This window comes from Labeo rohita, unplaced genomic scaffold (assembly GCF_022985175.1).
Source record: "Labeo rohita strain BAU-BD-2019 unplaced genomic scaffold, IGBB_LRoh.1.0 scaffold_742, whole genome shotgun sequence".
Taxonomy (NCBI): Eukaryota; Metazoa; Chordata; class Actinopteri; order Cypriniformes; family Cyprinidae; genus Labeo; species Labeo rohita.
In genome coordinates, this window is record NW_026129681.1 from 1 (window position 1) to 15,410 (window position 15,410).

The following is a 15,410-nucleotide window of genomic DNA, read 5'->3' on the forward strand; positions in this document are numbered from 1 at the left end:
CATTACTGTTTTCGCCCTCTAGTGATTTAAAATAAAATGGCATGCATGCGTCTTGAGGAAGAACATTGTTTTGATTGTGCTTCGGCACTGCTCCTGTGCGTGGATGAATGTGGTCTGAGTCACTATTGTACCCTTGCATACAAGACATTGTATTAAAACAGACAGACAAATAATCAACGGTTTACAAATGGCGAGAATGATCAATGGCAGATTTTTCTTGTTCATTCATTGTGACAAGCGTTCATCTTCACACTAGCTACTTCCACACCACACACGAAACACAGTAGCCACAGAAACTTTTCTCTGAGTATGCAGTAGCATGTTTACCCACTACGCAAAGCACGCAATTGTGTGGGGCCCCTGCGATTTCTCCCGAAAGCTACTGTTTTTATAATATTATTTATTGTTTTCCGTTTTGTCCACCAGGTGGCACTGTGCCAGGCTTACTTTTAAAGGGAGGATTCTGACCTCTGTCACCCTGCCCCAACTTTTTATTAATTTATATTGCATGTGTATCAGCCCAGCCCACACTTTCTTTCTTTCTTTCTTTAAAGTACCTGCTTGAACTTCCTCAGCAGTTTAAAGTGGTTTAATGGACACCTTGTCTTCAAAAACTGGAAAATTCAAAAGAGAAATGAAAGGAAATTTATTGGTGTTCCAAAAATGTTTCCTTACTGAAATGACAGGGAGTTTGGATTGCACGTTTGTTTTGAGAAGATGACATTACATTGTGTTTGTGTGTTGCCTTTGCTGGCCTTCAGATTCCACTAATGAACTGTAGATCACCAACATGAATTAAAATGTGTTTGCCCGTTCTGTATCCCACTCCCTGAATTCAGTTTTGTGCTTAATGTGAGAGTTCTATTTAATATTAAGGTATTCAATTATTGCTGTATGAATATCCCAGTTATCTGAGTTAGGCTATCTATTTATCCTAAGTCTTTATGTATGCTATTTCTATTTGGTTTAATAGCTTATGGTAAAGAAATGATTTCCCTTAACACAAGTATATGCACTGTAAACTAGTTAGATTAAGGATAGTGAGTTTAAAGCCATCTTTCCCCTGTAGTTATACATTTATGATGGTGATTAGACGTCCCTGTTTTCCAGAGACTGGCTTGAGTTTTGGTTTCCTTTCCCTGACTCGACCTGTATCAAAAATGTCCCCGTTTCCTGTTGTGTTTGTTTAACACCAACCTACAAATACACTGTAAAATACTTGACCAACATAACAGGCAGGTTATCTGAGCAATCATGTCATAACTACTTTCAACAACAGCGCTCTAGCTGAAAAGATGAAATAGCCAAGCTAAAATCTAGACCTACTTGGTTGCGTTATGCTACCTTGAGCAGAACGCTATTATAATAATTATCAAAGGAGACATTGATTTCAAGGTAGTCAAACTATTTATGTTAACTTTGATATGAATGAATAATATAAATATAATAAAATAATTCTAAAAAATAAATAAATAAACAATTACACTTTTACAATTAGCTGAAAGCACATAATTGTGCTCAAAATGAGCCTAAAAAGCAAAAATAATAAGCCTATAATTAGGGATAGTACAGATACATTTCTAAAACAAACATAACATTTAAAAGTTGTATTACTGTAGCTATACTCAGTTTGTAAATACAGTTAGAAAAAGTATGAAATGTTTGTTAAATACAACACATTTATCATATGCTCTCATATTTATAATTTTATGTAGATTTGTAAAGTCACAATTTTGTTATAGCATATTATACTGTTTTGATCTGTTTGCATTAGTTACTATTTACTGTTTTGCATATTGTGATTTTTGATGTATTAAAACTAGGGTCACTTCAGCCCACGAACATCATTCATTGTAATTATTAATTCTAATATTATTACATGGAATACACAGCAATTATAGCGCACATACATCTGCAAGATGTCTGTTAAAGATCTCTTGATCTGGAAAGCATCTGCTGTGTACAAACATCTGACAGACGTCTGTAAGATGTAAGTTTTACATGCATTCTAGATCATAAACATCTTTAAGACATCTAATAAACATCTGTTTGACATCTGATAAGAAACGTCCTATAGACGTATTGCAGATGAGCAAACACTCTAAAAAACTATGTCTTGCAGATGTAAATGCAGACGTCACATAGACGTCTCCAAGATGAACTATTTACTACTACACCCTGTGCTATCAGGGTGGTTTCCATTTCAGACATCTGCTCTCCTTAATATTTATAGTCACAATCAGCCAGTCATAATCAGACAAACAATACAAAAATAAAATCAACTGATAATTTTGATTGCAAATGTTCTTTATTATCATTTTCAAGGTATTTAAAGATTTTTTTTTTTTTATTTATTTTTATTTATTTTATTTTTTTTGTTGCTGTTGCTGTTGCAAAGAAAATCATTTTATTCAGAAAGTGTTATATACCCAGCTAAAACTACTCCATCTTCTCAGAGCTGGGTTTTGAGATGGTATCCCACTTGAAGGCACACATGTAGTTTTTCTTGGCATGACAAGGCTCGTCATTCCATTGGCCAGCTTTTGAAAATGTCAATGAACGAAAGAGATTATTCTTCTGCAGTGTGTCTTATCAAATTTTAAAAGTTAAAATGAAATGTGATTATCTTATAACCCACTGATGTTTTTCTGTTCTTACCTTTCGAGATCATCTCCACGCATTCATTTATGCGAGTGTACAAGTGGTTGGGCTCACCACGATTCCAAATTTGAAAATCCCAGAAGGATCCATCAGTCCAAAGAAATGTACCAGACTGAGATAATGAGGAGATTTTAAAGAAGAATAAATGAATAGTGTGTGCATGTAATTGAAAAACAGGAAATAACAACTTAATAATTTCTCTTTGCTCTCCCTATTTATGAACCTCTTCACACCTTTTTTTCTTTACCTGAAATAATTCAAAGGCTCCAAGCCAGAAGCGCAGGTTATTTGGGTTGAAATTTTGCACCATGCAGAGCAAGTAATCATTATGCTTTTTACTATGCACTGACACCAGATGTGCACCAGGGGCTGTGGCCCTACACTTGAACTGGATAAGAAAAAGGAAAAACAATTTAATGACTACACATAACATTGATTCATTTATTTTATTTTTTTGTTACATTACAATGACAAAAAAAAAAACTACCTCAGCAGCAGTGAAGTTGAGAGGCCTGTTGAAGTATTTGACACAGTAACTGCCCACTTCATACCAGTCAGTGAAGCTGTACACTTTGCATGACGTAGGCATAGTGCACGACTCAGTGACATTTGTACGGCCAGCAACAAACCCTAAATGATAAAGCTCTAAGAATTTTGATCTACTCTATATATAAACTATACGCACAAACTGTGGTCACATGCTTTTTGTTAACAATACCTGGTTTACCGTTAATTATGAGGTGCTCATTAAGGAATGGGCCTGAAGTAATGGGTAAAATTTTGAAAATTCAATATATTTTAGTATGAAATAATCATTACCTTTCTTCATTGTTAAGAAGTTTCCACTCCCAAAAAGGAGCATCATCAACAGAAGGCTAATTGATCCTGATTTAAACTGTGAAAGAAGTAGAATATGATTATTAACCGTGACATATGATATGTAATATATCTTACATACAAGGACTGTTCATTCAAGGAGAGGACTTACCATTGCAGCTCACCAGCTTGTTGTCTTCCTGTCCTCATAATAAGTTTTGCTTCTGTTTCACCTTATTTTATACCTTTCCATTCAATTTCACAACTCCTCCTCTTCTCTTGATCTTACTGACTTTCAGGTCTAGAACAGTTTTTTATTCTTCATTACACAGGAAACTGTTTCAGACATCTAGCAACTGAATCATTTTAAAAAGAAATATATATAATATATAATATATAATATATATAATATATACTTCATTCCTGTCAGCATTGTAATGGACAAACAAGCTAAAACTGATTTTGTAGACAGCACATTAGTCTGAAAGAGACTAGCATTAAATTAAATTACATGTAAATTACAAGCATCTGAAAACTTTACTTTACCACACCATAAAGTGAAACCAATAACCTTGTGGTTAAACAGTTGTGAACCTCTTGGTGCCAACATCCACTTGACACTGCCAGCAACAGCTGTTGCTTTATCATTTAATTAAATTCAAGTTTATTTAGCACTTTTCACAAAGCATATTATTTCAGAAAATGCATGTTTCAGTGTTACAATCAGTAAGTATTCTGTTGTCAGCAACAGAATCCGTCAAATGAATGTCCGTATGGCAGTAATTTACAGCTATATGACAATGCAAGTTATGTGGTTATTAAACATCATGTTTTCAATTAAGGAGACATACAGAACACGTTAGGCTTTGATTACAGCTTAATGTATAGCTATCCGATCAAGACCAAGACTCATTCTTGGTCTTGGATGGATAGGAAATGGGAAATTCAGTCCGTCAAGTTGCATTAAGTGTAAATAGGGCCAAAATACTTCTCCTATAGAGACATTCATTATTTGTAATTACTCAAACTTAAGTGTAAACATTTGGGTGCTCGAGATTCTGACTTCATGAAGGCTCAGTAAAGTTATCATGAAAGTTGTTACATCTGTCACTTTGTATCGCTTTAATTTTCACAACCCCTTCTTTTTCTCTCACATCACGTTCTCAGCTCTTCATCACATAAAAGCTGGCCTAATGTGGCCTCATGGTGAAACAAAGCAACTTGTATCACAACATAATGCATTAGGTTGCATGAAGCATTAGTTCTTCTAATTTCCCATTCACTTTTACTGTATAGCTAGAACATAAAAGCGTCAGGAATTGTGTCTTCTTCATTTTATGCAATTCTTTGCACCTCTCTCTTTGGCTTTATTGCTGGTCTTCTTCAAATATATCAAAGATAAAGGTTTGTGATACTGCTTAAACATATAATAATCTATTTAGGTACAGAAAAGATATATTTCAAGGGGTGAGAACCAGAAGGGTGTAAGTGACATTTTGGGTGAATGGAGATATATCAAATGAAAGCTCTTGATGAGCTCTTTCTACTGGCAAAAGTATACTGTTGTCATGAATCCGGTCCGTGACTCTCACACTACACAAACTGTTGCATGTCACTCCAGACTACATTTCCCAGCATCCATTGCACTGATTTACAAGCACAGCTACAGCCAATCACACACACACTTTATAAACTATGGACTTCCCTGTTCTTATCGCCGAGTATTGTTTGCGTTTATCTCTGTCCGAGCTATAGCAACTTATGGAGCCTAGTCTAGTCAGTCTTGATTCCTGCCTGGTTTACTGCATTCTGTCTGTTTCTCGCCTATCTATTGGATTACCGGTTTGCTTCGTCCCCTGGATTACGTTCGCAGACGATCGACCCATGCCTGTCTTTGGATTACTCTTTTGTCTTGCCCTGTTTATATCTGTTTGCTGGTGTCTGACCCTTGCCTGTTTAAATGAGCCGTTCAATAAAAGCTTGCAGATGGATCCGCACGCCTCTCTCAGTCTCTCCGTTACAACTGTCATCCATGAGTGTACAAATTTTTAAAAATGAAATGTGACTATCTTATTACCCATTGGTGTTTGTCTGTTCTTACCTTTCCAGTTCATCTCCACGCATTCCTCTATGCTAGTGTACATGTGGTTGGGCTCACCATGTGTCCAAATTTGAAAATCCCAGAAGGATCCATCAGTCCAAAGAAATACACCAGACTGAATGAGATTTTAAAGAAGAAAAAATAAATAGTGTGTGCATGTCATTGAAAAACGGAAATAACAACTTAATAATTTCTCTTTGCTCTCCCTATTTATGACCCTCTTCACACCTCTGTCTTTTTTTACTTTAAATAATACAAAGGCTCCAAGCCAGAAGCGCAGGTTGTTTTGGTTAAAATTTTGCACCATGCAGGGCAAGTAATCATTATGCTTTTTACTATGCACTGACACCAAGTGTGCACCAGGGGCTGTGGCCCTACACTTGAACTGGATATGAAAAAGGAAGAACAATTTAATGACTACACATAACATTGATTCATTTATTTTATTTTTTTGTTACATTACAATGACAAAACAAACAAACAAACAAACAAACAAACAAAAAAAACAAAAAAAAAAACAACATCAGCATCAGTGAAGTTGAGAGGGCTGTTAAAGTATTTGACACAGTAACTGCCCACTTTATACCAGTCAGTGAAGCCGTACACTTTGCAGGACTTAGGCATAACGCACGACTCAGTGACATTTGTACGGCCAGCAGAAAACCCTAAATGACAAAGCTATATAAACTATACGCACAAACTTTGTGGTCATATGCTTTTTGTTAACAATACCTGGTTTACCGTTAATTATCAGGTGCTCATTGAGGAATGGGCCTGAAGTAATGGAAAATTTTTGAAAATTCAAAATATTTTATTTAGGGATGCACCTCGGGCCCGATACTGAGCTCCTGTACTCGTACTCCTTAAAATGCCCCGATATCAAAGGCCGATACCACACAGCATGTGACAACTGCGTATTCAGGCAAAGAAACGCCGACAACAGAACAACAGACAGCAGAATGGAGTCATTAGAAATTAAGGATGTCTACGAAGTATATGTATGCAAATAATATAATGTTAAACATTCAGTATCAAGGCTTGTATAGCTGGTGCGCGCGAGCTGAAAGGCAAAGCACGCAGAATGGATTGAGCGCGCGGCGGCGAAGATGCACGGCTTGTCGAGTTAAGATCCCGCCTTGACATCACTGGAAAGTTTGTAGTTTTGTTGGATATGTCAAAAACAAGTAAGTAAAGCAATGCACAAGTTATTTAACGGTAGAGAGAGAGAGAGAGAGAGAGAGAGCGACAAAGAGAAAGAGAGAGCGCGCACTTTTGTTACGTGATCTTTATTGATGTTCGCATATTTAGCACAAGCATCTTTTGGATTAAATCAAATTCGTAAATATGAAACAAAATTTATAGAGGCATTCACTATAAACATCATTTATTTTCAACCTTAAGCAGACACGACTGTACGACGAAAGTGAAACTAGCAGTCTGTGTGAAATGCGCTAGGCTGTACTGTACTTGAGCGCGTTGCCCATGTTTTGCTGGCTTCATGAGTGTTTCTGCATTATTTGAGTCTCTTATAGCCCAAATAGCAGCATGTTTCAGATAAAAAAACGCGACTTATATTTCTGAAAATATCAGAGTGGTTCCCTGCATTATTACAACAAAACGTGTGATTACAGTACTGAGCCGCTGCAATGGAGCAGTTTTAAATTAAAGATGATGTACCACAGAGCAAAAAAAAAAAAAAAAAAATTTGAACAGTGAAAGTAACAAAACACTTTTTAATGGGCATAATTAAGTGTAAAAAAAAATAACTAAGGGATATATAGTCAAACTAAAAATTATTCAGACATCAGCTATACACCACCTAATTTTATATATATATACATATTTTTTTTTTTTACTAGTGGGTGCAGGACACAGTTTATGATAATGTGATAATGTGAAAAATGTCTGATAATGTGAGAAAAGGTATCTGAATAAATTTTGGTTTGACTGTATCTATTTGATAAATGAAATTAACCAACTAATACATATTCTTTTAGTTTCTGTACCCAATATTTTACAAATTTACTGGTAAATTTTAAAATATCGGTATCGGTACTCGGAATCGGCAAGTACCAAAAATAAAAGTATCGGTATCGGGCGAGTCCTGGAAAAAGTGGTATCGGTGCATCCCTAATTTTAGTATGAATACCTTTCTTCATTGTTAAGAAGTTTCCACTCCCAAAAAGGAGCATCATCAACAGAACACTAATTGATCCTGATTTAAACTGTGAAAGAAGTAAAATAATATAGCCGCAAGCAGCAATGACGGGCCCTCACCGCCAGTGCAAGACGACTGAGAATGGCAGCTACTTTTTGCTTAAAAAAATAAAAACACTGATGCAAGTAATATTGCAGAACAGGTCATTGTTATTAGTGGCTGTTTCGTTATTATTGGTAGTATATTGTAAATATTATTCTTATTCACTACTCTTTTGAACCCTTTTAACATTTTATTAAATACTATTATTACAAACAATATTACTTATCATGCTTTTTACACTATTACGATTCATAAAGTATATCATGGTCAAGTTCTCATCTATTATATAAAGTAACAAGTCTAATTTCACCAATATATCTTTATTTATATAGCCTATATGACACACACGCACAGGATTGTGGGAAATCGAAGGCAGCGAAGGATACATCTATGCTGCCTTCAAAAACATCAGAAGAAGGTACCTCCGGAGACAGGAAGTGAAGCAGAATTAGAATTCGGACGTGCCTTGATGCCTTCCTGCCTTGGAATGCTGCCTCCGAAGGCAGCATTTTAGAGCTTTCGGATGCAGCCTATATTAGTTAACACGAGCAATAATTATATCCACAAGTTTCCGGGGGGCGCTACTGTAAAAAAGAACGTAGGTACAACTTCCGGTGGACGGCTTACGTAGTATACCAGTGGTATTTGTGTGCTAATAAGCGAAGAGCCTAAGTGTTTTTTAGACTATTGTTTACTTTGTAAAGATGCACATCTTTATGAGAGATGTCATTACCTTCTTATATGCACAACAATGACTGTCAACTAGTGAACTGACATTTGAACCGAGACATCAGAGCTTGTGTTAAAGGACATGCCAGATGAAGCCTCGATTCGAGCCTTGTTAACGTAGAAATCCCTTTCGTAAAAGCCTCACTTTCTGTCCAGTCATGTACGCAATTCACTTTGCGTGTCCTAATGTTCGACCCCCAGATCTGACTTTGCCAGTACATTTTCATTGGGACCTATTTAATAATTACATTATTACATTATTAAATACCCAGTCATACAAGTAATATGAATAATACTAATTATTTCAGGAAAATTAAATATATGCCATATATATGCAATTAATATATTTATACATTATTCTTCTATTACATCATATTGATATTCGTACTGACATTTAATGGCACTATATTCAATGGGTAAATTAATTTATCAGAGTCAGAAATTCAACCAACACACACACACGGTTATGCTTTTATTTGTGCATATAACATGGACCGATCTATGGAAATTGTGGCGAATGCGTATTCCGACGGAGCTTTAGTCTTTTGGCTGCTTTATTTTTTACTAACCACCAGATCGCGCTGTTTTGACACTCTCGAAGCTTTGAATCTTTTCCCGAAACAGTCAGAGGAAAGTCTCGGTGCTTCACGAGGCTTCATTTGCCCGTCACTCCTGTCAACTGTTGAATGAATGAGTGTCACGTCCCGCTTGTTTACTTTGAACCGGAAGACGCTCCCACTTTTGACGCAAGGCCTCATGAGGCGTAGGAAACTTGTGGATAGCATTTCTATAATTATATATTAAGTTTAAAAAGTATGAATGCATTATTAAAATGTAAAGTTGGATCTTTTAACATTAGTTTATGTACTGTGAATTAACATGAACATATTTTTATAAACTAACATTAAAAAATGCCGTAAAAATATATTGTTAATTGTTACTTCATATTAGTTAATACATTAACTGATGTTAACAAAAGAGACCATGTTTTATGATCTACAACCATTTTTAAATATTATATAAATGATCTAAAAGCACTTGTGAAATAAATACATTACCAATAAAGTACATATTAACTTATTATTATTTTTAATTCTAATTAATTGAACTGAGCAGTAAACAGTCAGACTCAAAATACTTCTAATCCTATCAGTGAGAGAGGATAGGATGTATTTAAACGTTAATGACTTCTCCTTTTAAGTAAAAAAAAAAAAAAATTGAATGCTCTTTAAGCATTTATACAATAATTATGTAAAAGTATTTTGACAGTGCAGTACATATCAACTGATTCTTTGCATTATTTTTCATTCTTATACACTGAGAATGACCTGGATATATTTGGAGTTAAAAAGATCCCTTATTGTACGAGGACATCTTGTGGTCATCTTTGGTATTACAGTCTTCATCTACCACCTTAAGATATATGATAGTTTTAATGTTTTTGGGCCTTCTGTACAAGATAAGGTTATGAAACAAACCATGTTTCCTAAGAATGACTTGTTCCTCATATGTAAAACGTTTTGAAGAGTTAGAATAATGCACTTTAAAGATATTTGAAAATTACTGTTATCTTTTTTACTGTTAATTTCATAAATCACCATGTCAACACCATTCAAAATATCCAAAATCCGCTCGCAATTTAGCATCTTCAGTATGTTGGCATCATGTTGACAAAGTTTGGTGTGAACTACTTGTTTCTGCTTTGAGGAGTATGAATTTATGTAAAGCCAGATTTTACCAAAAATCCACATTCAAATCAAAATAGCAGACTTCCTGTTGGTCGCAGCTAATGGATGTAAATTAGAAAGTTGTCCGGCTTGATGAGAACAATATACATACCGAGTTTGGTGTCTGTAGCTAAAACTAACCCCCCCCCACTTTTGACAAAAGGTGGCGCTATAGAGCGCCTCCTCCACGCCCATTTATGAGCCTTTGCCAGTGTCTAACTGACATTAATACTGATGTGTGTGTTGAGTTTCATGAAAATCTAAGCTTATTAAGTGCCCCAAAAACACAGGAAACAAATGTTAAAGTTTGACACGTTGCCATGGCAACAGCATTTAATGTATCTACAATCCCTTTACAGATTGTCATCGGCTGTGTTTTGACATTATTCTGATGAAGTTTGAAGCAAATCGAGTAAAATTAAGAGGCTGATTTAAAAGCATTTTGAAAACGACACACTTCCTGCTGCCAGTTGGTGGCGCTATAACTTTGACTCCTAATAGTCACATCTATGTGATCGGCATCATACAATGAACAAACTCCTGAAGTTTTATCAGAATCAGGCAATGTGTGCAATAGTTATTAGCCATTTCCTGTTTCTCATTTCTCGCCATAATGGACCTTTATCTCACTTCCTATATCCGGTAAGAGAAGCAGTGTTGCCCCACTTCCGGTCCCATCGCAACGCAATGAAAACTAATGGGAGAATCCTCTCTTTCCTTTTTCGCTGGTGTTACTGCAGTGTACCTGGCTGCTTTTATTCTAAACAATGACACACTGCCTCAGTTTTCACGATTTGCTGACACAACAGGGATGAGATGCGTCGGATGAATTAAGGTCCTTCTAATATATTATGCGGGAGCACGTTCACTTGGAGTATGCATTTCGAAACTGAGGATGTTTGGGCTTACATCTCATATCTCCTGCTGAAATGTTTCTATTAATATATTTCTGTTCCAAATGTGCATTCTGAATAATAAATTAATTTAACCTGCTGCAGTCAATTTTGTCTTCTCATTAACAATGTTTTTTCATCATATTTTATACCTGTTTACATTAAAATACATTTTAAATAAACACCCTTACAAAATTAACCATGGATTTACTATAGTAAATGTAGTAACAATGTTAAGTTAATTTTATTTTTTCCACTGACTGATATCCATTTGTATTGCCACTACACATACCATTGTTAATTTTCATAAGAGCAGTATTAAAATTGATGAATGAATGCGCGGGCGTTGCCTTAAAGAAATAACAATGATGAACATTTTAGCTAATTAATCTTAGTATAACGTTAACAGCATGAATTGATTATTGTTTAAGAATTTTGGCATAAAAATGTGAATTGCATACAGTGAAATGACTGTGAATGAAAACTGACAGAATAAAGACTAAAATTTAATACAAATGAATAAATATGTTGTTATTCATGTTCTTATTCATCAGGTCTCACACACAGTGCAGCACTGACGCAGTGTGGTGAAATCACGTATGTTTATGAGCCATGGGTTTCTCAGATCGGTACCTTGGATTAAAACTAAAACCGCTCGAGATATCAAAAATCCCTCCGCAATTTAACATCCCTGGTGAAAAAAACAGCATATGCTGGTAGGTATGTTTTGATGCTGGTTTAAGCTGGTCCTTAGCTGGTCATGTTGCTGGTCAAGGACCAGCATAAACCAGCAGCAAAACATACCTACCAGCATATGCTGGTTTTTTCACCAGGGATCCCCAATGTCTTGAGGTCATGCTGACCGAGTTTGGTGGCCGTCGGAATAAAGGCCTCCGAGGAGTATATCAAATTCCAGAGCATGCACTTTTTACACAGCCCTGAATAGCTTCGCCCTTTTAGGGCTTGGGCCATAATGATTATTAACCACGACATATGATATGTAATGTATCTTACGTACAAGGACTGTACATTCAAGGAGAGGACTTACCATTGCAGCTCATCAGCTTGCTGTCTTTCTGTCCTTAACCTTGGTTAAACAGTTGTGAACCTCTTGGTGCCAACATCCACTTGGCACTGCCAGCAACAGTTGCCAGCCTTAATCGCTTTATCATTTAATTAAATTCAAGTTTATTTAGCACTTTTCACAAAGCATTTTATTTCATGCATGATTCAGTGTTACAATCAGTAAGTATTCTGTTATCAGCAACAGAATCTGTCAGATGAATGTCTGTATGGCAGTAATTTACAGCTATATGACAATGCAAGTTATGTGGTTATTAAACATCATGTTTTCAATTAAGGAGACATACAGAACACATTAGGCTTTGATAACGGCTTAATGTATAGCTATCTGATCAAGACCAAGACTCATTCTTGGTCTTGGATGGATAGGAAATGGGAAATTCAGTCCGTCAAGTTGCATTAAGGGTAAATAGGGCCAAAATACTTCTCCTATAAAGACATTCGTTATTTGTAATTACTCAAACTTAAGTGTAAACATTTGGGTGCTCGAGATTCTGACTTCATGAAGGCTCAATAAAGTTATCATGAAAGTTGTTACATCTGTCACTTTGTATCGCTTTAATTTTCACAACCCCTTCTTTTTCTCTCACATCTTGTTCTCAGCTCTTCATCACATAAAAGCTGGCCTAATGTGGCCTAATGGTGAAACAAAGCAACTTGTATCACAACATAATGCATTAAGTTGCATGAAGCATTAGTTCTTCTAATTTCCCATTCACTATTACTGTACTGCTAGAACATAAAAGCGTCAGGAATTGTGTCTTGTTTGTTTTATGCAATTCTTTGCACCTCTCTTTTTGGCTTTATTGCTGGTCTTCTTTAAAATATATCAAAGATAAAGGTTCGTGATACTGCTTAAACGTATAATAATTTTTTTAGGTACAGCAAAGATATATTTCGAGGGGTGAGAACCGGAAGGGTGTAAGTGACATTTTGGGTGAAATGGAGATATATCAAATGAAAGCTCTCGATGAGCTCTTTCTACTGGCAAAAGTATACTGTTGTCATGAATCCGGTCTGTGACTCTCACACTACACAAACTGTTGCATGTCACTCCTGACTACACTTCCCAGCATCCATTGCACTGATTTACAAGCACAGCTGCAACCAATCACACACACACTTTATAAACTATGGACTTCCCTGTTCTTATTGCAGAGTATTGTTTGCGTTTATCTCTGTCTGACCTATAGCAACTTATGGAACCTAGTCTAGTCATTCTTGATTCCTGCCTGGTTTACCGCATTCTGTCTGTTTCTCGCCTATCTATTGGATTACTGGTTTGCTTCGTCCCCTGGATTACGTTCGCAGAAGATCAACCCATGCCTGTCTTTGGATTACTCTTTTGTCTTTCCCTGTTTACATCTGTTTGCTGGTGTCTGACCCTTGCCTGTTTAAATGAGCCATTCAATAAAAGCTTGCAGATGTATCCGCATGCCTCTCTCAGTCTCTCCATTACAACTGTCATCCATGAGTGTACAAGTTTTTATTATAAAACATTAAAATCAGTACACAATGTCAGATCAAACTATGGTAAATTGTTGGTAAATTTTGCTTCTGTCTCACCTTATTTTATATCTTTCCATTCGATTTCACAACTCCTCATCTTCTCTTGGTCTTATACTGACTTGCGGGTCTAGAAAAGTTTTTTATTCTTCATCACACAGGAAACTGTGACTGTGACATCTAGCGCCTGAAGCATTTTAAAAAGAAAGATATATAATGTTTATAATACATGCCTCATGATGAAGTGTCTCCTAGCCAACAGGTCAAAATTATCGATTTCCCTTTATGCAAAAAATCATTAGAATATTAACTAATGATCATGTTCCATGAAGATATTTTGTAAATTTCCATTCAAACTAATTTTTGATTAGTAATATGCATTGCTAAAAACTTAATTTGGACAACTTCAAATGTGATTTTCTCAATATTTAGATTATTTTTGCACCCTCAGATTCCAGATTTTCAAATAGCTGTATCTCAGCCAAATATATCATAACATAACTATCATAACAAACCATACATCAATGGAAAGCTTATTTCAGATGATATATAAATCATGGCAACCCCTCAGCCGGGGCCTCGAGCTGGCCGCAGGAGAGCGGCTCAGGGCCCTGTTAAGAATACCTGCAAGACTGCAAAGAGGCCCTGACAAGTACGTCTCCATTCAGTCCTTCAGGGAACGAGGGTTACATGCATAACCTAGACATTACTGTTTTTGCCCTCTAGTGATTTAAAATAAAATGGCACGCATGCGTCTTGAGGAAGAACATTGTTTTGATTGTGCTTCGGCACTGCTCCTGTGCGTGGATTAATGTGGTTTGAGGCACTGTTGTACCCTTGCATACAAGACATCATATTAAAACAGACAGATAAATAATCAACGGTTTACAAATGGTGAGAATGATCAATGGCAGATTTTTCTCATTCGTTCATTGTGACAAGCGTTCATCTTCACACTAGCTACTTCCACAACACACACGAGACACAGTAGCCACAGAAACTTTTCTCTGAGTATGCAGTAGCATGTTTACCCACTACGCAAAGCATGCAATTGTGTGGGGCCCCTGCGATTTCTCCCAAAAGCTATTTTTATAATATTGTCTTGTTTTCTGTTTTGTCCACGAGGTGGCACTGTGCCAGGCTTACTTTTAGAGGGAGAATTCTGACTTTTGTCACCCTGCCCTCACTTTTTTAAAATTTATATTGCATATGTATCAACCCCACCCACACTTTCTTTCTTTCTTTAAAGTACCTGCTTGAACTTCCTCAGCAGTTTAAAGTGGTTTAATGGACACCTTGTCTTCAAAAACTGAAAAATTCAAAAGAGAAATGAAAGGAAATTTATTGGTTATTTATTTAATATTAAGGTATTCAAGTATTGCTGGATGAGTATCCCAGTTATCTGCAGTGTTGGGAAGGTTACTTTGGAAATGTAACAGGTTACAGATTACAAGTTACTTGATTTAAAATGTAATAAGTAGTGTAACTTTTCAATTACTTTATTAAAGTAATGTAACATTACTTTTAATTACTTTTTGATTACTTTTCTAAATTTCTAATATTTTCAACTGTTAATCATTTTGAAACATTTAAACCAGGCAGAGTTAACCTTCCAGTAGCTCTTAACACTGTCT

At 35.9% G+C, this 15,410-nt stretch overlaps 1 protein-coding gene across 3 annotated transcripts; it reads right to left on the reverse strand.

Annotated features, from left to right (window-relative positions):
- Positions 1–2,307: 2,307 nt before the first annotated feature.
- On the reverse strand, positions 2,308–12,262 carry LOC127161803 (C-type Lectin CRL-like). 3 transcript variants are annotated; one of them, XM_051104555.1, is made up of 6 exons: positions 12,236–12,262; positions 3,481–3,556; positions 3,149–3,291; positions 2,909–3,049; positions 2,659–2,773; positions 2,311–2,540 (listed from the first exon to the last, which is right to left on the reverse strand). In XM_051104555.1, the coding sequence occupies exons 1-6, from the start codon at positions 12,236–12,238 to the stop codon at positions 2,440–2,442; spliced, it is 579 nt and encodes a 192-aa protein (XP_050960512.1). In that variant the 5' UTR covers positions 12,239–12,262; the 3' UTR covers positions 2,311–2,439. The 3 variants fall into 3 exon arrangements, with proteins under 3 accessions (XP_050960513.1, XP_050960512.1, XP_050960511.1); XM_051104554.1 differs by lacking the exon at positions 12,236–12,262 and adding an exon at positions 3,650–3,740 and having other exon boundaries at positions 2,313–2,540; XM_051104556.1 differs by lacking the exons at positions 3,481–3,556; positions 12,236–12,262 and adding an exon at positions 7,728–7,798 and having other exon boundaries at positions 2,308–2,540.
- Positions 12,263–15,410: the final 3,148 nt, after the last annotated feature.

Excerpts from the sequence above, each read along its gene's own strand:
- LOC127161803 (XM_051104555.1), bottom strand. Across the intron at positions 3,292-3,480 it reads CTTCTTAACAATGAAGAAAG|GGTTTGTTGCTGGCCGTACA; the intron begins GTAATGATTATT and ends TTTATCATTTAG. Across the intron at positions 2,774-2,908 it reads GAGCCTTTGAATTATTTCAG|TCTGGTACATTTCTTTGGAC; the intron begins GTAAAGAAAAAA and ends TCATTATCTCAG.